Source organism: Carica papaya, chromosome 4 (genome assembly GCF_054855325.1).
Source record: "Carica papaya isolate Zhongbai chromosome 4, ASM5485532v1, whole genome shotgun sequence".
NCBI lineage: Eukaryota > Viridiplantae > Streptophyta > Magnoliopsida > Brassicales > Caricaceae > Carica > Carica papaya.
Window position 1 is genome coordinate 20730742 of NC_142312.1, and position 22789 is coordinate 20753530.

The window sequence follows — 22789 nt, forward strand, 5'->3', positions numbered from 1 at the left end:
TGTGCAAGTGAGGAAATGTGGAAATCTCCATAAGCTTTTAGGCTAGCTTTAATCATGATGAAGAGAATATTTATAATAAGCCTTTATTATTGTTTATGAATCATTTCTTCTTTCTTCAAATTACTAAGACCTTTAACAATGGAACTTGGGAATCTTTTTATCAAAGTAAAAAACTTCCATAGTTACTGGATAGAATGGAGTTAAGGGAGGCATAAGGATAAAAGAGAAAATGAGGGGCAAAACTTATGAAAGTCATCATCAAATGGTCGGAATAAGAGTGGTTTAGTAATTGCATACTAAGGCATCATCTATGGCCTTGTGTGTAAGATGCGATTTGTTTCTTTATCTGTTTCTAGATTTATAGGGACTTGTTGTAGAAACAAGCTGAAAGAAGATGAGGTAGGGGGTGGAAGGAGGAGACAATGAAGGTGGTTAGGAATCACCATTAGATGGACTATGTAGGAAGGAAATTGGAAAAAGGGTGCAACCATAGAAGGATGAGCTAGAGTGGTTGTATAGAGGCTGACTCTGTTTGCCAAAGAAGAAAGCCCTCTGTGATAGATCTCGATCAGAGTTTGGTTTTTACTTCTTATTTTACTTTGTGGTGAGAACTTAAACCCAAAAAACTTAGAATAAAAATGATCTGCCCTTTTTCATTTATGAATGGATTCTTAAATACATAAGGGTTTAACTGAAAATTCATACTTTTATGGAACAATTAAGGAAAAGATTATAAAAAAATTCAAATATTGTCAGTGGAGGAGGTGGAGCAGATCACAGTGCTGTTGGTGGGAAAGGTGGAATAGATCGCAAATAGATAACTACAACTACTTCTTCGGTGCTCACTGTTGTGCGGCCAGAGAGACTGCTTTTTCTGCAGTCCACGATTTCCCGTGATTTTCGCAATCTGCATATCTTGGATTGGGGATAAGAGTCTGGGCCGACTTTCTAGGGATCCTATCACCACTCCCCCTATTGAGAGGAACCTTCTCAAGGTTCAAGTGCTCTTGTCTCTCCACTCAGCCAGGCTTCATAGGTTTGACATCTTCCTCCTCTTCATCGCCTTCTAGAAGCAATAGTTGGGGCTGACGGCATTGGTGGCTGAATGTAAATTTTTTGTCACAGTAGAAGCACAACACTTGCGTTCGCTGGTGCTGTGCTTCTTCCCAGGATAACCACTTGGGCAGGGTGACTGTCATTGCTAGGGCTCGCATGGGTTGATCAGGTAAGGGAGATGCTTGCTGATCGGGTTGAGTTTGCCCCTCCCATCTCAGTCTCTCTTGACGGCCTAGTTGCTCCTCGTGCATGCGAGCTAGGCTTATTGCATCCTTCAACATTCTGGGCTTGAACATCCTTATCTCATCTACAATTTCGGGCTTGAGCCGCCAATGAAAGTCCCAACAAAAACTTTTTTGGTCTAGCCTTGGACTTGGTTCCCCAATTTTTCAAATTCTTTTTGATAGTCCTTCAGCGAGCCCAGTTGGCGAATTTTGGATAAAGCCTCATCGAAATATTCACACTCCCTCGACCCAAAGCGAGCCCATAGCTCCTCGGTGAATTCGGTCCAAGTCACCACATGACCCTCTTCTCTGTAAGCTCTCCTCAACCATTGCCACCATTGGTTGACCTCCCCTTCAAGGTGGAGTGCTGCCAAGGAGACTTTGTGGTGATCGGCGGTGCCTTGAAACTCAAAGAAGTGCTAGAATCTGTTGAACCACTCGGTGGGGTCGTCGCCGGTATATGTTGGGAAGTCTTGCTTGGCAAGTTTGGAATAAAAACCTTGTCGTCCTGCATCTGACCATTCACTTTCTTCTTCCTTGTTTGGTCGAATTGGCCCAAGCCGACCCAAAGAATGAGTGGCAGAAGCTTCACAGCTTGACATAATGGTGTTGGTGAGATGCTGCAAGTTTTCTTCAATCATTCACAACTTGTCGGCCATCCCCAATTCCAGCCGGCTCACACTATCTTGTAGTTGTCCAAGCATTATCCTTGGACATCATTGATTATGGTATCTATCTCGCTTAGTTATAGTGTCAGCCTTACTTCATAGAGAGGATTAGGGAGTCTCAATCTAGAGATCCCTAGGTCCTGAAATAAAGAAAAAAGATCGCTCTTTGAGTGAAGACTAACTTTAGAATTACTGACGATGATATGGTACGATTTGAAAACCCTTTATGGTTAGTAGAAAATTTAGAATTGAGACAAGATATCTTGAAAAAGGCACATTTCTCTTGATTATCTATTCATCCTGGTAGCACCAAGATGTATCATGACTTGAGATCTCATTTTTGGTGGCGCAGATGAAGAGGGATATCATAGACTTTATCTCCAAATGTATTACCTATTAGCTTATCAAGGTTAAGCACCAGCGTCCTGGTAGGTTACTTTAGTCTCTTCCTATTTTTAAGTGGAAATAAGAACATGCAACCGTGGATTTCATTGTTGGTTTAGTCTGGACTAGTTTTGTTCATAATGCCATCTGCGTAATTGTCGACAGGTTGACTAAGTCGGCACACTTCTTGGCTATAAAGACAATTGATTCGCCTAATTAATTAGCCGAGTTGTATATTCGAGAGATTGTCCGTCTTCATGGTATTCTAATATCTATTTTGTCTGATCAAGACACTCAATTTGCTTTTAGATTCTGGTCTAGTTTTCAGGATGCTCTCGGTTCTCGTCTTTCTTTCAGTATTACTTTCCACCCTCAAATTGATGGACAATCTAAAAGAACTATACAGACACTAGATGACATGTTGAGGGCATGCATTATGGATTTTATGGTTCTCCTTCTTGTTGGAACGAAGTTGGAAAAAGACAAATGTCAGGACCCGACCTAGTCTAGGAACTATTGATAAGATTTCGATCATCCAACGAAATCTTCTTTCAGCCCAAAATAAACAAAAGAGTTATGCTGACAAAGGAGGAAAAATTTAGAGTTCGTAGTAGGAGATCATGTGTTACTCAAAGTTTCTCTAGTTAAGGGAATTATGAGATTTAGAAGACGTGGGAAACTAAGTCCCTAATTTATTGGGCTTTTTCAGATCTTATAACAGATTGGCAATGTTGCATACTGACCTGTTCAACCCAGCTTCAAGATTCTCAATCGTTCTTTGTTCGACGCTATGAGGGTTTGTTTCAGTGATTCTAACCTTACTCTAATACCAATTGATAGGTCCCAATCAGAGTTTGATTTTTACTTCTTGTTCTACTTTGTAGTGAGAACTTAAACCCAGAAAACTTAGAGTAAAAATGATCTGCCATCTTTCATTCATGAATGGATTCTTAAATACACAAGGCTTTAACTGAAAATTCCTATTTCTATGGAACGGATAAGGAAAAGATTACAAGAAAATTTAAATATTGTTAGTGGAGGAGATGGAGTAGATCACAGTGCTGTTGGTGGGATAGGTGGAGCAGATCGCAGACGGATAATCATAACTGCTTCTTTGATGCTCACATTTCTATTGTACGGTCAGGGAGATCGTTTTTGCTGCAGTCAACGATTTTCCATGATTTTCGTAATCTGCATATCTTGGATTAGGGATAGGAGTTTGGACTGACTTTCTAGGGATCCTATCACTTTGGTAAAGTCATGAGTTTTAGCAAGATTTGGTTTTCAAAAGAAAAATTATGCCCCATAATTTGTTAGGGTTGAAGGATCTGGTTAGAGATAATGTAGAAGTTAATATATTTTCTTATTTCTATTGTCAATGCTGAAAGAAAGGAGTGACATTTTTATGGTCAATAGGAGAAGGCACGTGAAGGATTGCCGAACTCAGAACAAAAGACACTATAAAGAACTGGTAAAGGCACAATCTCTACGTCACTAAATAGAAGAAACAGAAAGTAAAACCTAACAGCAATAGAGGAGACTGCAAAAGAATCTACCATAGCAAGTTCAACAGAAAGTGAACCCATCACTACTATGTCTTCATTTGATATGCTAGAACATCTATTGATTGCGTTGACTATATCTGCTCTTAGTTTTTATATCAATTTATTACTTTAATGATTTATATTGATCTAATTTTATTTTATTTTTAAATATATTTTTAGTTTTGTTAAATTTAAATATTATGTTTTTTTATTATTAATTTAATTAGTCAGTAAATTACATTTTAAAAAAAAAAATTATTTTTAGAGATTAAAATTAAATAAAAAATATTAAGAATAAAACTTATTGTTATTATTCATATTAATATAGATAAAAGAAGTTTCCAGGAGTTTAAAGAAATTAAAGACATTCGTTTGCGGTTGATGATTTTAGTTTTTGCACCCTCACCTCCTTTAAATTCGAATTCCTCTTTCCTAGTTTCTCTTTGAATCAACTGTATAACAATACACCGAGAAAAACAACTCTGATTGGTCAATTACTCCGAACGGTTTTGAAACCATGGAAGCTGCAAGGGAGCAAGGGTCCACGGGACTGCTAAACAAGATCCTTCCGCCGCGTCTCGAAGACGCAGGCCTCGAAGATTGTGCTCTGCCCCCTGGTTCCATTCATGAAGCCTTCCTCAAAGCAGCTAACGCTGTCAAATCGCGCGCAGCTTCGTTCTTCGACTCAGACGATGACGAAATTCAACAGAATGGAGTTTGTGTTACCGATCCGTCGCCTGCCGCTAAGGATAATGGCACGCTGGTTGGCGGCACAGTTCCAAATCCTGGTGCGTCGGACACGGTGGTGGGAGGTTTTCCCGGCGCTGACACGGAGGGACCTTGTCTAGGCGGGAAGGGTGATGGTCCAGGGGTTAGGGATGGTGGTGACGCGGTGGTTGTGGGTGGTGAGTCCATTGGGAAAGAGCTAGAAGGAGAGAAGTGTTGCGTTGGTGATGGATTAGAGGGTTTGGGGACTGAAGGAAAGGTCAATGATGAGACAGAGGAGGAGGGAGAGAGGAAGAAGCCAAACTTGCTTGAAGGTTTTGTATGAAACCCTAAAACTCTTAATGTGGTAGCTATAAGACTTCTGTTTCTAATTAGATAATGCTTATGATTGTTGCTATGCTAGATATTGTATGTATTGTAGTGGTAGATCTTGCTATGTTTTTACTGAAGCAAGTTGTCAAAGTTTTTGTTGTGTTGTATGGTTTCCATTTTACCATTCCTATTTCTGATATATGATGAAATCAATCCTGAACTTCATACTGATGATTGTGAATGTATTGGTTCTCATTTTCAAAAGCAAGTAATCTGAAGAATGGGGATTGTCTACTGATATCAGTGGTTTATGAGTTGCGAATAAATTATGGAAACTGGCACTGATTTTGAAGATATGGAAATGACCATGGATTCTGGAAGTCTTAATTGCTTAATAGTGTGCGTTTGCCTCAGAGTTGTTATTAGGTTTCCCATGCACAAATTCGGTAGGCACCTTGGGTTGTTATTCAAGATTTCTTAGAATTAATTATGGACTTCATAGTCCTATTGGAAAAAAAAAATAGATGATGGCAAAATGAGCAGAGATTGTTACACTCCTTATTTCTCTTCAACGATATCAATAATTATGTAGCTTTGGTTTAATGCTTGTTGAATACTTACCTTCTAATCGAAGAATATTTGGTTTTATGCTTTGATTATGGTCTTGGTTGTTATTTAAGATTTCTTAGAATTAATTATGAGAGATTGTTACATTCCTTATTTCTATTCAATAGCATATTAATAATTATATGCTTTTGGTTTAATGCTTGTTTGAATCCTTTTCTCCCAATGGAAAAATATTTGGTTTAATGCTTTTATTGTGTTTTTGGTTGTTATTCAAGATTTCTTAGAATTAATTGTGGACTTTAGCCCCGGTGAAAAAAATAGATGATGTCAAAATTATCTGAGATTGTCACATTCCTTATTTCTATCAACAACATATAAATAACTCTGTGTTTTTTGTTTAATGCTTATTGAATCCTTATCTCCCAATAGAAGAAAGAAAATAGATTGATATGATCTTATTATAGTGAGAATTGATGATTAGTAATTTGTAGCTCAGATACGATCCATAATTTGTATTGGAAACTTCATTGTAGGCCTCTGAAGATACTTTTTGGCATTTTAAGTACTTTTTCTGGTACAAATGAACTTTATTTGCAGAATTGATTCAGCATATAGAACTGAGACTTATATTTAGTAATAATATTTCCATGTCTCTATAGCTATAGTAATTATGCAATGATGGTAGCAACTATCTAGCTGTTCTGGAGTTGGAGATGATTTGGTCTAGCCACAAGGAATTTGAACTTTTCTTGTTGGTTTTGGTTATTGAAAAATGGGTTGTTTAATTGGTGGTACATAAATGATTTCTTATGAAATTTTCTCACAGTTGGAGGTTGAGCAAAGAAGTTGCTTTTTTAAGTAGTTGTAAGTTGTGATGAAAATCTATTTGGGTGTGGAAGTAAAGGAACAGATGGCGTTTAATGGGGTTGATGATGTTGATGGGTTTGATTTGCTAAATAGATGATATCATATCCTTTTATTTTTATTGTTTGGTCGTTCTCATCATTCTTTAGAGGAGTTACAAGACCTTCTTGATACTTTGATTGTTTTGTAAATTTTGTGTATATGGGCGGGCATGATGGGTTTTAATTAACTATGTGAGTTTTTGTGAAAATTATTGTGCATAAAAGTTTATCAAATTAATTGAGTTCTTTTAAAGTGATCTGATAAGGTTAAGTGTATTTTTTACCAAAATATTTTTAGGAGGCTTTTTTTTTCCAATTTTAAGGATTATTTAGATATTTTAAAGAATAAATTTAGTATAATTTTGAATTTTAATATTGGTATGTTGTATATGTGTATACATATTTTAAAATAAATCAATTTACACAACAGGTCACAAAAGTGACATCTCTTGTGAAAAATTAATTTATTTTAAAATATAAATAGTTGTATGGATGTATTTTATATGAATATTAATCGACCTAAAATAAATTAATATTTAATAGTATTGCATTCATACCTATAGTAATAAATACATGACAATTATTCGACTTTATATGTGAATAATAAATTGACCTAAATAAAGATTTATTATTTGGCATATTAGTTGTTAGTATTTGATTACTACGCGAAGATAACATTTACAAGTTAATATTTTGTTCGAAGATAAAGTATTAATGGAGTTTTCGATATCCTGAGATGAGATTTACTTTTATTTGAATTTATTATTATTGTTTATGATTTAAAGATTTATGTGAGTTATATTTGTTTTGTTTATTGTTTTGTTCTCTGTTCAGTTTCTAGTTTTGCTACAAATATCTCTGTTAGTATGAATTCAACTCCTATGCTTAATGACACAAATTTCAAGGCATGGTAAAAGTCGATAAACATGTTGAACTCACTACTGGGAGTGCCTTTGATGCTAAGATGGAGATGGAAAGGTGGGAACGATTGAACCAACCGTGTAAGTCTAATGATTATGAAACGTGTTATTCTAGAAGCTTCTTGAGACACTATGTCCAATAAGATTACTACGGTTATAAGTTTCTTTGAGGACCTAGAGAAAAAATTTGCCAAGAATGAAAAGGCTGAAACAAGTATATTCTTGGCAAACCTTATCTCGATGAGATATAAAGGGAAAGGCAACATTAGGGAGTACATTATGAAAATATTTTCCATCGCTTCAAAACTGAAGGCACTCAAGTTGGGATTATCTAAAGACTTATTAGTGCATTTGGTTTTGATATCTCTTCCGACAGTTCAATCAATTAAAGGTGAGTTATAACTGTCAAAAGAACTCTTGATCTCTTAATAAGCTCATCTTACACTATGTTCAAGAAAAAGAAATGTTGAAGCATGAAAAGACAGAAAGTGCTTACTTAGTCATTGCCTCTAAGGACAAAAAAAGTAAAAAGAGAAAGAAAGATAAAGATGTTGCAATTTAAGGACCACAAAAGAAACAACAGAAAGAACAGAATGAGGATGACTGTTACTTCTGTGGAGCTGCAGTCATAAGAAGAAGCACTGTACCAACTATCACGCATAGCATGGAAAGAAATGTATGCTTTTTAACTTTATTTGTTATGAACTTAATTTAACACGTGGTGGATATATTTTGGTGCAATAACTTACTTTAGTGTACTTATGCAAGATTGTTTGAATTATTGAAAATCAAGTGATGATGCAAGATATATCTATGTTGATAATGACAAGTTAGTAGAAGTTGAGGCAATTGAAAATTTTAGATTATTGGTAAGAACTGGTTTTTATTTGGATTTGAATGAAACTTTCGTTGTACCATCATTTAAATGAAATTTGATTTATGTTTTTAATTTGGACAAATTTGGATATTATTGTTCTTTTAAAAATTGAACATGTAATCTTTTTCATGATTTAAAATTGGTTGGTACTGGTTCTTTATCAGGTTACGATAATATATATTGACTTGATATAGTTCTCTTTTAATGAATTTTTGCATGTGAGTGTACCAGGTGTAAAGTGTAAATTGACCAATGAGAATTCTGCCTTATTATGACATAAGAGATTATGTCATCTCTCCAAAAGAAAAATTAAGAGACTTATGTCGGATGAAATTCTTGATCCCATTGATTTTACAGATTTTGATACGTGTGTCAATTGCATAAAAGAGAAACAAACAAACATTAAGAGATTGAGTGCTACCAAGCCTGTGGACATCTTACAATTTATACACACAAATGTTTGTGAACCATTTCCTACAGCTTCTTTGAATGATTAACGATATTTTATAACGTTTATAGATGACTTCTTTTAAAATAACTACATGAGAAATCACAATTATTGGACGTGTTCAAAAATTACAAAGCTGAAGTTGAGAACCAACTCAATAAAAGTATTAAAGGTGTCAGATCTGACTGTGATGGTGAATACTATGATAGATCAAGTGAACGACGTCCAGAATTATTTGCTAAATTTTTAGAAGAATGCAATGTCATTTTATAATACATAATGCTGAGTTCGCTTATAATGAATGATGTTGCTGAAAAGTGAAATAGAACGCTTAAGAATATTATGGAAAATATGATTAGTCATTATATTTTATCAGAATCTTCATGGGGAGAAGCATTAAAAACCACAACTTATATACTTAACAGAGTTACAACAAAAAGAATTACTAAGACTCCTTATGAGCTTTGGAAGGGTAAGAAGTCTAGTTTAAACATTTATATATTTAGGAATATATAGCTGAGGCAAAGCTTTATAGGTCGAATGAAAAGAAACTAGATTAAAAAACTGTTAGTTGCTATTTTATTAAATATTTTGAAAGATTCAGGGGTTACAAATTTTATGATTTCACGACTAAATCAATTTTCGATACAAGAAATGCTTGGTTTTTGGAGGATGTTGAGTTTGTAGGGAGAGAAAGAGTTTGGAACATTGTCTTTGAAGAGGACTCTATTGATATTTTCTTGATTATTATTGACAATGATTAGGATCAAATTATTATAACTAACATTGCTCAATAAGCAAGTCCAGATATACACAATGTCATGGCACCTCCCGTTTATGCGCAAGAAATTATTCCAGGAGAACAAACTCCACAACCTTAAGAACTAATGCCATGTAGAAGATCTACTAGAGAGAAGAGAATTGCAGTTCTGGATGATTACATCGTATTTTTTCAAAAATATGAGCTTGACATTGGAATGGTGGAAGATGATCAAATTAACTTCTGTCAAGTCGTGAAAAGTTTTAACTCTAAAAAATAGATTGATACCATGAATGAAGAAATCAAGTCCATAAAGGACAATGATTTATGAGATTTGTCCCATTGCTTGAAGGTGTGAGATCCATTAGTTGCAAATGGATATTTAAAATCAAGAGGGATTCAAAAAGCGATGTGAAGAGGTATAAGACACGTTTGTTGGTAAAGGTTTCACATAGAAAGAAAGTTATAAAGAGATTTTTTTCTCCGATTTCATCGAAAGACTCTTTTAATAATGAGTTTAGTGGTTCATTTTGATCTTAAGTTGCATCAGATGGATGCTAAGATTACGTTTCTCAGTGGTGACATTGATGAGACGATTTTTATGGTGCAACTAGAAAACTTTATATCAGACGATCCAAAATAAATGATTTGCAAATTAAAAAAATCTTTCTATGGACTCAAGCAGGTTTCTTGTCAATGGTATCATAAATTCCATCAAGTTATCATATCGTTTGGTTTTAAGATGAATGTGGTAGATGATTGTGTATACTATAAGTTCAGTGGAGTAAACACATTTTTCTGGTTTTATATGTTGATGAAATATTGTTTGCCAGTAATAATATAAACTTATTGCACAGAACTAAGAGGTTTCTGACAAAGAAATTTGAAATGAAAGATCTTGAGGACGTCTATTTTGTTTTAGAGATTTAGATATACCAGGGTTGCTCTCAGGATATTTTTGGATTATCACAAAATAGTTATATTGAAAAGTTTCTTAAGAGATTTGACATGCAAGATTGTAAAGTAGGTGACACTTCTGTGTGTAAGGGAGATAAGTTCAGGTTAAGATAATACCCTGAGAATGATTCAAAATTAAATAGATACAAAAGATTTTTTATGCTTTAGCTGTAAGGAATCTTATGTATGCTTAGATTTATACGCGTTTAGATATTGCGTACATTGTTGGAATGCTAGTAAGATGTTTAAGTAACCCATGAATGGATTATTGGAAAACAACCAAATGAGTCGTGCAGTATTTACAGAAAACAAAAGGTTACATGCTTACATACAGGAGATCGAATTAGTTGTAGAATACTGGTTATTCTGATACTAATTTCATTAGCGCCAAGATAATAGAAGATACACATCAGGCCATATCAATCTGCTTGCTAGGGGAGTTATTTACTGAAAAAGTGCTAAGCAGACACTCAAAACTTATTCCACAATGACAGTGGAGTTTATAGCGTGTTATGAGACATCTTATCATGAATATGACTGCAAAATTGATGCAGAACTTAGAATCAACAACAGAATATAAAATCCCACATATATATATCAACAATCAGAAACTTAAAACCCTAAGTAAACCCTCCCTATTTGACCGCATTCAACAAGAGAGTGAAAACTAAGAACTGAGAAAGAAATGAAGAACTAAAATTGAAAAAACACCATAAGACTTACCTCGATAAGTGATCCTAATTCCTAGCACAACAAGTCAGTCGAAAATATATTCACTCACTCTTGCAAGCTTGAAAGCTTAAAATAAGAATATCTAAATTTTATTTGTAACGATCCTGAAAATCTAAAAGGAAATACATAATAATTTAAGTGCAGCAGTGAAACAAAATGTTAAGGTTTACATCCCTTACACAATAATTTGAAAGTACTGAACAATATTACGGAATGAATTCTCTGAAATAAACACGAGAAATAAGAAAAATAATGAAAAATAGAAAGTATCTAGCATCTACTCGCAATCTTCTTACGGATCGGACTCTGAAACTAGGTCCTCTTGATCTGAAATGGTTAAATAAAAGATGAGGTACACTAGCTCAGTAAGGATATCACACTATATCGCCGACACAGAAGTAAAGGTTGGTGTAAAATTAAAACAACTAATGGAGCACTAAATTTATCAAATTCGTTTATCAATTATAAAACTATTTACCGTTCACTTACCGTAGTGAAATTTATGAAAACAACTTATAGAGACAATAATACCATACAGATCATAACTTCATGAACATCCAGCAACATAGACCATATTATAAATTTATATCCATTAACAATAAACTAAATCATAACCGTTTCTTATTTCACCAGCCTACTAGTATCCATGGAAGTTTATAGGGATGTCTCATCTACACGTGAACCATTTTCCTTAACAATCTCAATTATAGGGACGTTCCCATACCCCGTCCGGTATGAGCACAAAGACATCAAACCTCAATATCTCGTCCGATATGAGGGTGAAACAGGTCGTCTCCATACCCCGTCCAGTATGAGACAACGTTCACAGTAGAGTTCCCTATGTACCCGATCCGTCAATCATCTCCCAAGATATCTAGTAAAGCTGTAATTCTATCTGTTTATTTGATCACACCCCTTTTCTATTTTTCTTTAGTCTCCATTACCAAATCAAACATAATTATATAAACAAATAAAAATGTATTTGGTAATGCAATCATGCCTCAAATCCTAAATTAAATAGTAGTCAGGTAAGACAGTAATACATGCATTTAAACCATAAAATAGATAAATAAGATACTATCATACTTTTAGACTGTAAAATAAATCACAGAGAACAATGTCTAGTTCGGGCTCCATTAGCAATCCGTAATTAATTATGTACATATATTTAATTTGTACAAAATACCGTATTATTATTTATTTAAACTTCAATTCTATGATAGAAAATAGGGTGATGGGTCCTTACTCGATTTGACGCTGAAAATGTAAACGGTTTAATGTGCCTATGGACGGTCCCTAGGTTTCCTAATTTTTTCTCCGGAAACTGAAACGCGCTTATAGTACCTACAAATGTTCCAAATAAACTCAAAATCAGTCATAGAGCCCACTTGGTCAATTTTAAAAATTCGGTACGGTGGCTCCGCCGTGCTCCAATGACGGCACCGCCGCCCGCGGCGTCAGTCCGCCTCGCGTCGGCTGTTTTCGACCGAATTCGGCCGATTTTACATCGATTCCTGTGAGCACACACGCTAAAGGGCCTCGGTGGGCTCAAAAAATACGAAAAATCGAAACTCACCGGCGATTCACTCCGATTTGGCCATAGGTGGGCTTAAAATTGAATTTCATGCAAAAAAAAATTTTCTACTTTTTTTAGCGGTCGGAAAGGGTTCCGGTACGACATCGGGCGGCGGCGGTCGACTCCCTGGCGGTTGGGTTGTCTTCTCCGGCGAAGGGTTCTGGCAGCTAGGGTTAGGATTTGGGTGCGGATGAGGTTATTTATACCTATATGCTTTTGATCTGGACCGTCCATCGTGTTTGACCTGAACCGTTCAATCGCGATTAAATAGGAAGTGAATCTGTACCGTTCATCGCGATCCAATCTGGACCGTCCATCGCGATTCACTCTGGGCTGTCCGTGCGTGCGGGAACGAACCTCAGCCGTTCGATCGTGAGCACGCAGATCGCCCCCGTGGCTCCCCCCGTGTGGCCTCCTGCATCAGCACCTCTGCCACTTGGCGCGTCCTGGTTGGTCGAGGTTGCTGACCGGGCGTCTGACGTGACAAATTTTTTTTAAATTACGTTTTGACTCCGGTTTCTGATTTTTCTTTCAAAAATACCGTCCGAACCCAATTTTTCTAAAATTATTTTCAATTTAATCCTTAATAAATTTTACTCTATTTTTTTATTAAAATAAAATAAAATAAAATAAAATAAAATATAATAAAATAAATTAAATAAATAATTAATTATATTCATTAATAATAATAAAAAACAAACTTTGGTGGGTGTTACATTATTAATAATAAGCTGAAAATTTTAAATGAATTATAACTTTGAATTAAAAATCTATTTATAGTGTAAGTTATATGAATAATAAAGAAAAAAAATAATCTTCTAATTAGTGGTAGAAATTACATACAAAATTTAATCTAAACTTGAATTAGAAAACAAACAAAATTAAGAGAATTACAACTAAAATATGATGATTGTGATCTCTCTATGAAGAAACTTTTTTAAAATGGAGAATATTTTAATTAATTATTGAGATACATTTCTTTAGAGGTTAGAGATTTAGTTTCCTTATTTTTTGAAAAATTGATTGATTTAAGAAGATTTTGTAATTTAAAGAAAATTGTTAGAAGATTTCTTGATTTAATGAAGATATTTGGATTCCTTAGAAAAGTAAATCCATCCATGATTATATGATAAATATTTAGACTCCTTCCAGATCTCCTTTGATTTTTTTCCATATGTGAATGTTCCCTTTTCGGAAGATATGATCTTGCTTTAAAAATTTTCAAATATATGATTTTGATTCTCTCTTGATGGATTTCCACAATTCCTTTATTTTGTTTTTTTTTTTTGACATTTGAGAAAGATATGGAGAAGAAAATGAAATTTTCTTTCTTGAGAGAAAAATATCTCTTTAGTGGGAAAAAATCTCTCATTAGTTGAGACAGATTTCCCATGTGCTTTTAACTTTTTTAGGGGTGCTTTATTTCTCGACTTGGTTAATTGCTTGAATGGTTCAAGTCATCTGTGCTCACATAAAAAATTATATCATTGGACTATGCATTGTGGATGGTATAGAAAGACCACTTAAGTTATTTTGTGATAATAAGTCTACAGTTCTGTATTCTAATAACAATAGGAGCTTGACGAAATCAAAACCTATAAACATCAAGTTCTGAGTTGTTAGAAAAAGAGTTCAGAGTGGATAGAAATCTGTAGAGCACATCGGAGCAAACTTTATGTTTGCGGATCCACTTACTAAAGGATTACCACCTAAGATCTTTTATGAGCACACTGTTAATCTGGGTGTTGTATCTCTTGAGAATATGTAGTTTCAATGGGAGATTGTACTTTAATTGCTTTTCAGATTTAAATACGTGTTACGATAAATTTCGGATATGGCTTATGTATATTTAGTTATTTTTTAGTTACAAAAAAATTTGGTTTATTCTGTCTATGAACTTGTTTAAAGTTAATATCACTAAGGTTTAAAGTAGGACCAGTTGGAACTAGATATGCTTGAATTATATTGCATGTAATTTTGATGCTACGAATTCATATTTGATCCATATCATTCAGTTATATTGATATACTTGACCATTGATGAGTTTAGTTACGAGAAATGTAGCTAAACTACTTTGATCCTATGTTGATATAATTGATGAACTGGATTTTTTAGGAATGCATTCAGTAATAATAACAAAATTCTGAGTACTCATGAAGTTGTTTAATGCACAATTATGAGGTGATATATAATCCAAGTGAAAAATTAATAAATTTTAATTAACCATGTGAGCTTATGTGAAAATTATTATGCATAAAAGACTAAGAAATTTATTGAGCCCAATTAAAAAGATATGATAAAGTTAAGTGTATTTTAGGTTTTAATACATCAAATTAAGTATGGACCTTTATGTGTAGAAATCAAATCATTATTTTTAATTTTATGTTAGGTCAAATTAAAAATACTTAAAGTTAATAAACGGTTAGCTTATATGTGCGGTTATGGTTTGTAAATTATACAAACGTTTATTCTATTTTGATATCACATCGTCGGAAATAAAAAGAGTGAGAGAAAACTTTAAGGAAGACTACTTGCTAATTTGGAAGATTAATCGCAGGACGTGTTGTTTCTCTTCTATCATGTCTGATTCAGGTACGGTTTGGCTTCATATTACAATCTTGATAATGTGATATGAGTTTTTGAATTTGTATGTAATGTTTTTCACAAAGATTGAATTTCTAGGAGGGCACCCTTTTGATCCCAATATTAATATATATACACACTTTTTATTTAAAGAGAAGTTGTGATAGAAATGTTGATGTGTCAGCTTTAGGAAATATTTCTTTGTAAATATTTATTTGGAGATTCTGTAAATTACTTCCCCAAGTAGTCTTATTAATTTTAGTCATACATCTTCTCCTCTTTTTAAAGGCTGGGGAGAGGTTGATCTCTTGGGGATGAAGAAACTTATGTTCGTTCCGTTTAATTCCTCTTAAATTTGGTTCAGTGGAAGGAAAAGTAAATCAATTAGTATAGTGAAAGGATAAAATATAATAAGCTTGTAATTTAAAATATGAATATTTATTTAGTGTGAATATTTAATTTAGAAATGACATATTTTTTAAATTAAATATGATTTTGTTTCTTATTTACTTGGAAGTGTATTAATTAGTTTAGTATTATATATATATATATATGGGGTAAAGTACAGTTTGGCATTGTGTGTGTGGTTGATGATTTTATAGATTTAATACAAGTATTTTATGTTGAGTAGCACAATGTATCACTAGTAAAAATCTTGTACTAAACTATTTGAATTAAAAAAAAAAATGCATAGACTTTCTTTTTTAGTCTTTTTATTTAATGTTGTATTTAGTTTTAGTTTCTTAGATTTTAAGTAATTTTTTTACAAACTCTCGACATGTCAATCTCAATATCATCAATATGTTCATATTTTTTAAGAAATAAAAAATATAATATATTTTTAAAAAACTTTCAAGCAGATGACACCCTTTCAGTCTGTGTACGATCAAAACACAACTCTTTCGCCTCAACTTAAAGGTTTATGAAGCCCTATGCAAGTCCAATTCCCAATCGTTGACTACATTCAAATGTTTAGAATTATACTTGGCCAACCAAATAACAAGAGATGTTCCTCTCAATGTTTTGAAACTTTGGTCCATTTATGTGTGTGCATGGAGCAATTAGCATTACAATTTCTACTTGCACGGATGAAGTAAACTATAAACATCACCACCACCAAAACATCTCTCCATCATGCATGCTAAACCCAACAGAGAAGCATAGAATAATAATTCATGCCTGTAACAGTCAAAACCTTTTGTTTGAATTAGCTATGATAATTTTCTCTTTTATAAAAAGAATAAACTACTTCATTTTATCTTATCTTTAATTGTGTTATCCTATTTCTGTCTACCGATTGTAAGTATAGATTGCATTTTGTCTTAAACGAAAATAGCAGAATCTTTATTGATATTAATCGCATATATTCTACTTCAAACACATAATAACTCTTAAACTAAAGGAATTCAGTTTACCTAAGAATTGGATTCTAATGCTCTTTAAATTGCTCTCCTCTTTTTCTTCACTTTTCTTACTTTTCCTTGCACCTAATTTAAAAATCACATCTTTTTATTTTAAATCTTTTTACAATTTTAAAATTCAAGATAATCTAAAATGGTTTTATCTTTTTTTGTTTTTTTTTTACCCACAAAATTCTCTTATTTCTCTCAATTTTTCTTTGAAAGAACTTCATTTTTCTCATAAAATCCTTCCATCTTGATACTAGAAATTATAGTTTCTTTCTCGCCTTTTCCCTTTCCCTTTTCCCTTTTCCTTTTTCCCTTTTTCCTTTTCCCTTGTTTGCCACACATATTCCCTCTTTGTCTTCCTTATGAGAATCTCGTACCAAACCCTTTCTATCTCTCCCTTTGTTATATCACATCGCTTCTCTAGAATCTTCTTCCTTCAACCTCTGTTTGAGTTTCCTCTTAGTATATCTCAGTTGCAAGCCTTCGTCTTCTTCCTCATTGAAGCATCTTCTATCTATTAAATGTGAGTGATGCAAAATGATAAGCTTCACAAAAATAAATGTTTAGAGTTTCTTTTATAGTTTAAAGAGTTTTCACCAATTATATTAAAAGGATAATAAGGTAAAATATCTAGTTATCTGTGTTAGAATTTTAAAGAAAAAATAGTACAAGATATTGAAAATGTAAGATACTTACCTTATGCTATAGATTAACTAGTAGATATATTTATATGCATTTTCACATATCATTGTCTAGTGTGCAAGGCTAACATTTATTTGGTGGGTACAAATTAACCATTTAAAATGTTTACAAGTTATAAGAGAGTTGGGATTAGAAGCAAATAAAAATAATAAGAAAGAGTAAAATAAAATAAAACATGCAAATTTCTGGGAATGCTAAGATTGTAGGTATTCACTCACCAATTGCATGCTCGTAGCAGTTTTAGTAGTTGTTGTATTCATTGGCCATAAAATATTTGGACTTTAATGCTTTTTAATGCACAAGGTGGAGGTCAAATCCCTATGAATCCTTCCTCAACCTGTGAGGTATATGTATGTCCTTTCCTGCTCTTGTGGGCTTCCATGCTTGATTCAAACCTTTCTTTCTCACTTATCCATTCTTGAATAAAGAGTTGAAATGAGTCTTTCAGCCATTTCTTTTGTAATAGGCCCACTAGACATCATAATATTTTTTTCAAGTTATCTAAATCCATTTTTATTGATTTACTAGAAACATGCAAATGACATTAAAAAAAAGAGCATATATATATATATATATGATAAAGGAAAAATAGATTTATTGTAATGCCCAAGTTTAAATTTAATTTTTAATGTAAATTAAATTTATTTAAATGCAATTTTTTAATTTTTTTTAAATTTTATTTTGGAGTAAAAATGAAATAATTTTGATAAAGGATGAAATTGAAAACAATTTCAGGGAAAAATGGTGAAAATTTGGGTCTTGAGAGTATTTTTGAAAGAAAAATCGGAAACTGGAAGTTAAAATACAATTTAGAGAAGTTTTGCCACGTCAAATACCTGGTTAGCAGACCCGATGAATCAGGACACGCTGCGTGACAGCAGACGCTGACACGGTGCCATATGGGAGGCTACGCGGGCGATCTGTGTGCCGCAATTGAACGACCTAGATTTGTTCCCGCGCGCATGGATGGTCCAGATGCGTTCCCTCCCCAAACACGATCGGACAGTTAAATTTGAATGCGATCGGACGGTCCAGATTAGATCGCGATGGATGACCCAGATTGGACTGCGATGAACGACCTAGATTCATTCTCTACTTAATCGCGATCGGGCGGTCTAGATCAAATGCGATGGACGACTTAGATAAAAGCGGACAGATGTAAATAACCTCCATCCACACCAAACCCTAACCCTAGCTGCCGACCCCATCGCCGGAGAAGAAGACCTGAGCACTGGGAAGGAGACCGCCGCCACCCACCGCTGCACCGGAGCCCTTTCTGACTGCCAAAAAAGGTTAAATTTTTTCATTTTGCTTGAAATTCAATTTTAAACACACTTATGGCCAAATTGGAGCAAAAGAACCAGCAAATTGGCAGAAAAATGTGGGCAAAGTCTAACGGCGTCGCTGCGGGGAATTCCACAAAACGTCTCCGATGACACCCTTCCTGATTCTCGTTCTGCGTAATTTTTCTATTGTTGTGATCACCGTTTCTTTCTTTACAGGTTGATCAGAGCAAAACACCCAACTGCAACGTGAGCTGGAGGAGCCGCCGCACCGGAGAGCCCTACTGCCTGTGAGCCCTATAACGTGTTTTTTCATAAGGATTGATGCAGAATCGGCCGAATTCAGCCGAAAGTAGACGAAAACAGCCGATCTGAAGCGGACTGCCATCGCTCGGAGCACGACAGAGCCGCCGTGTCGGAATTCCAAAATTGGTAAAATGGCCCTTGAGATTGATTTTGGGTTTATTTGAGACATTTGTAGGTATTTATAGCGCGTTTTGATTCTCGAAAAAAAATTCAAGGAACCCAGGAATTGCTTGTAGCCTCAGTGAACAACTTAACTTTTCGAGCACCAAATTGAGTAAGAATCCCTCATCTTTTTTTATGTTATAAAATTGAAGTCTAATTAACGATAAATATGGTATTTTGTACAATTTAGAAAATATTCATGATTAATTATGGATTGCTAATGGAGCCAGAATCGAAAACTATTTTCTGTTAATTTCTGTTGATTGTTTTTACATTTTAAATGCATGATAGTGCCTTATTGATTTATTTTATAGATTTGAATGCATGTATTGTTGTTTTACGTATTTATGGTTGAATTAAAAAAATGGAGGTTAAAGGTAAACCAAAAACTTGTGTGATTAAGTGACTGGATGAAACGACAGCTTTATTGGACATCTTGGGAGATGATGGACGGACCGGGTACATAAAGAACCGTACCGTGAACGTGTCTCATACCGGACGGGATATGAAAACTTGGTAACTTGGCGCTCATACTGAACGGGGTGTGAGGACGACCCACTTCACCCTCATATCGGACGGGATATTGAGGTTTGGTAACTTGGTGCTCATACCCGACGGAGTATGGGGACGACCCGTAATTGAGAATGTTAAAAGAAAATATTCACGCATAGCAGGGACATCCCTATGAACCCTCATGAATACCAGTAGTCCGATAAAAAGGAAAGATTGTTGTTTGATGATTTGAATGTGAAAGTATAATATGTGCTATATTGCCAATTATATACAGAATCACGATATATATAATGTTATTATTTTCTAAAGGCTGTTTTCTATAAATCTCACTACGGTAAGTAAACGGTAAATGGTTTTATTATTGATAAATAAATTTGTTTAATTTAGTGCTTCAGTAGTTGTTTTGATTTTTTTTCTACTAATCTTCATTTCTGTATGGGTGATGTAGTGTGATATTCTTACTGGGTTAGCGTATCTCATCCTTTATTTAATCATTTCAGATCAAGAGGAGTAGGATCCAGAGTCCGATCCGCAAGAGGGTTGCGAGTAGAATGCTAATTTTCTTTATTTTTTGTTCATTTCCTTATTTCTTTGCATTTCTTCCAAAAGGGTGAATTCCGGAACACTAATTGATACTTTAGTTATTGTGTAAGGAATATAAACTTTGAATATTTATTTCACTTTCGCACTTTAATTATCATTTATTTTCTTTAAATATTTTCGGGGTCGTTACATTTATGGACTGGATTAGGTAGGTAATGGGTACACATATTCACATAAGCATGTATATGAACAATTATACATATGTAATTGAAACCGAGTTATTTACCATATAGATATATGCACGCGCCAACGTTTTAATATAATAATTACAACGTATATATCTAGTTACATTTAATAATTCTGTAATCATAATTACTTTCCAAGTTTGGTTATATATAATTAAATAAGATAACTGATTTTGAAGAAAGAAAGGTGTATTTAGGGATAAATAGATTGACGTGCACGTGGTGGTGGTGTATATGTACATATATATATATATAGGTTGATCACATGGAAAATACGCCAATTAAAATAAATGCTTTCTTTTCGGCTGATTACGAGGGATTTCGAAGTTGTGCGAAAATGTAAATAGATATATATGTCGAATTATATGAGGGTAAATATGCTTATACTCTGTGTGTGTGCACCATAAATTAAGATATGTATTTATGCAAGTGTACAAGTTGCATTTATGCAGATTTAAAATATGAATATATATCTACGTACTTTGAATATAAGCTGTTGTGTGTTTAATGTACATAGATATTCCAAGAAATAGTATGCTTGTAGTTATACATGTGACTATGTGCTTTAGGTTTGCGTTTGATATAATTACAGGTACTATAGAATTATGATAAATTACAACTACATTAGTTTATGTATAAGTAATAAATATATATTACAAAAAAGTATGCATATTCATGATTAGTATAAGTTTATTATTGGATATAATTGTGCTAATATAAATATATGTATGTAATATGTGTAGGTATGGGTTGTGGTTGCTTATTGTTTACATCATATGTTGGGCGTATGCTTAATATGATATGAACTGTGTATGTTGGACATATATATAATGCCTGAGGTTGTCTACTTAATATACTGTGTGTGTCTATATGCGAAGTTGGATATGAAGTTTCTTTTTAAAAAATAAAATTTTAAGAATGGTTGAGTTTTTTAAGTTGGTATATGAAATAGAGATAACTCTTAAAGAGGAAAAAAGAACTTATCAGGTATCATGGGAGAGAGGATATAGACTTGGTACATAGGGTGAACCCTACCATGGATGTATCTTCAATCGTACGTGGCTGGAAAGTCCTATATCGAACGAGGTTAGGAGTTGGTTTAATTATGTTAATACCATATAGGGTATTGAGACGGTTTATAACTATGGCATCCATTACTGGACGAGGTATGGGGACGATCGAAAAATGGTAAAAGAAATGTTTTGTATATCCGTGTGTAACGAAAATCTCTATGGACCCCCAGTGATACCAGTAATAGAAATGAAAATGATCTGGATACGTATCTGGTGTATTTGATGGTATTTGTAAATAAAACGAAATTATCTGAATATGATTCTAATACGATATGATGATATTTATGAATGAGGATGATATGTACGGTATCTAGATATAAATATGTTCGAATAGGTAATGAAAAAGATGAGGTTCTTAATTATTATTTTTTTTTTATACTTTGCGATAAGGATGATGAGTATGATTGTTTTTCAAATTGGATTTCTATAAATACAAAATCTACATTTATTTTATAAAAATATGTATGACTGTTTGTTTGCATATCTCTGTCTGGATACCGCCCTATTTTTACTGAGTTTGTGAAGCTCACCACAATTCACACCCCCATTCCAACACAGATTAGTTTAGATCAGGAGTAAGTTCATGATCAAAAGAAGACTTTGAAGGAACTTTTAACGATTCTATAAGTTTTGTTGTAAAGTGGATCTAGATGTATTATATTGATGTGATTTAAAGATTTTTATGAGTCTCGTGAATGGTAATTCCGTACAAGAGATGTAACATTGACTTATAAAATTTAACATAATATTACATAAACTATTAGGTTCTATGTGTATGGTAGCGTTCTTCCCTTAAAAGAGAATGTGTGATGTTACAGTTGGTAATAGAGTCGCGTTCCTCGGAGCTATCCGTGATATCATGAGGGTTAGGATTCTTGTGAGGATTAAGACAAAAAAAAGGTAATATGAACCTTAAGAGATGCTTTATTAAACCTAGGAATAAAAAATTTTTAGCTTCACTCCGAAGCTAATTGGAGAGAGTGAACGAAACAACTTCCACCGAGAAATTGATCTAATAAAAGCAGGAGAGCAAAATATGAAAGTAGAGTATTGTTTATTGTATGATTCATCTCTCTTAAATCCATTAATGAGCTATAACCTAAGTTTTAACATTAAGAGACTTTTATACAGGCAAAAATTTGACGGGAATGATTAAGTTCCCCTTTATTTTTCCTTTCTGCTCTAATTTTTCGTGTGCATTATGCTTAAATTATTTTGTGAATGTATGTGTACATATTTTTATATATGTATGCAGTGATGGATGAAAGGGAGAGATGAGGCAAAAAAAACATATGAGAGGTTAATAATTGACTA

At 33.7% G+C, this 22789-nt stretch overlaps 1 protein-coding gene across 1 annotated transcript; it reads left to right on the forward strand.

Annotated features, from left to right (window-relative positions):
• Positions 1-4227: 4227 nt before the first annotated feature.
• On the forward strand, positions 4228-5212 carry LOC110810838 (uncharacterized). Its single transcript, XM_022037134.2, has one exon. The coding sequence runs from the start codon at positions 4394-4396 to the stop codon at positions 4925-4927; it is 534 nt and encodes a 177-aa protein (XP_021892826.1). The 5' UTR covers positions 4228-4393; the 3' UTR covers positions 4928-5212.
• Positions 5213-22789: the final 17577 nt, after the last annotated feature.

Coding starts and splice junctions, on each gene's coding strand:
- LOC110810838 (XM_022037134.2), top strand. CDS start 4,394: ATGGAAGCTGCAAGGGAGCAAGGGTCCACGGGACTGCTAAACAAGATC.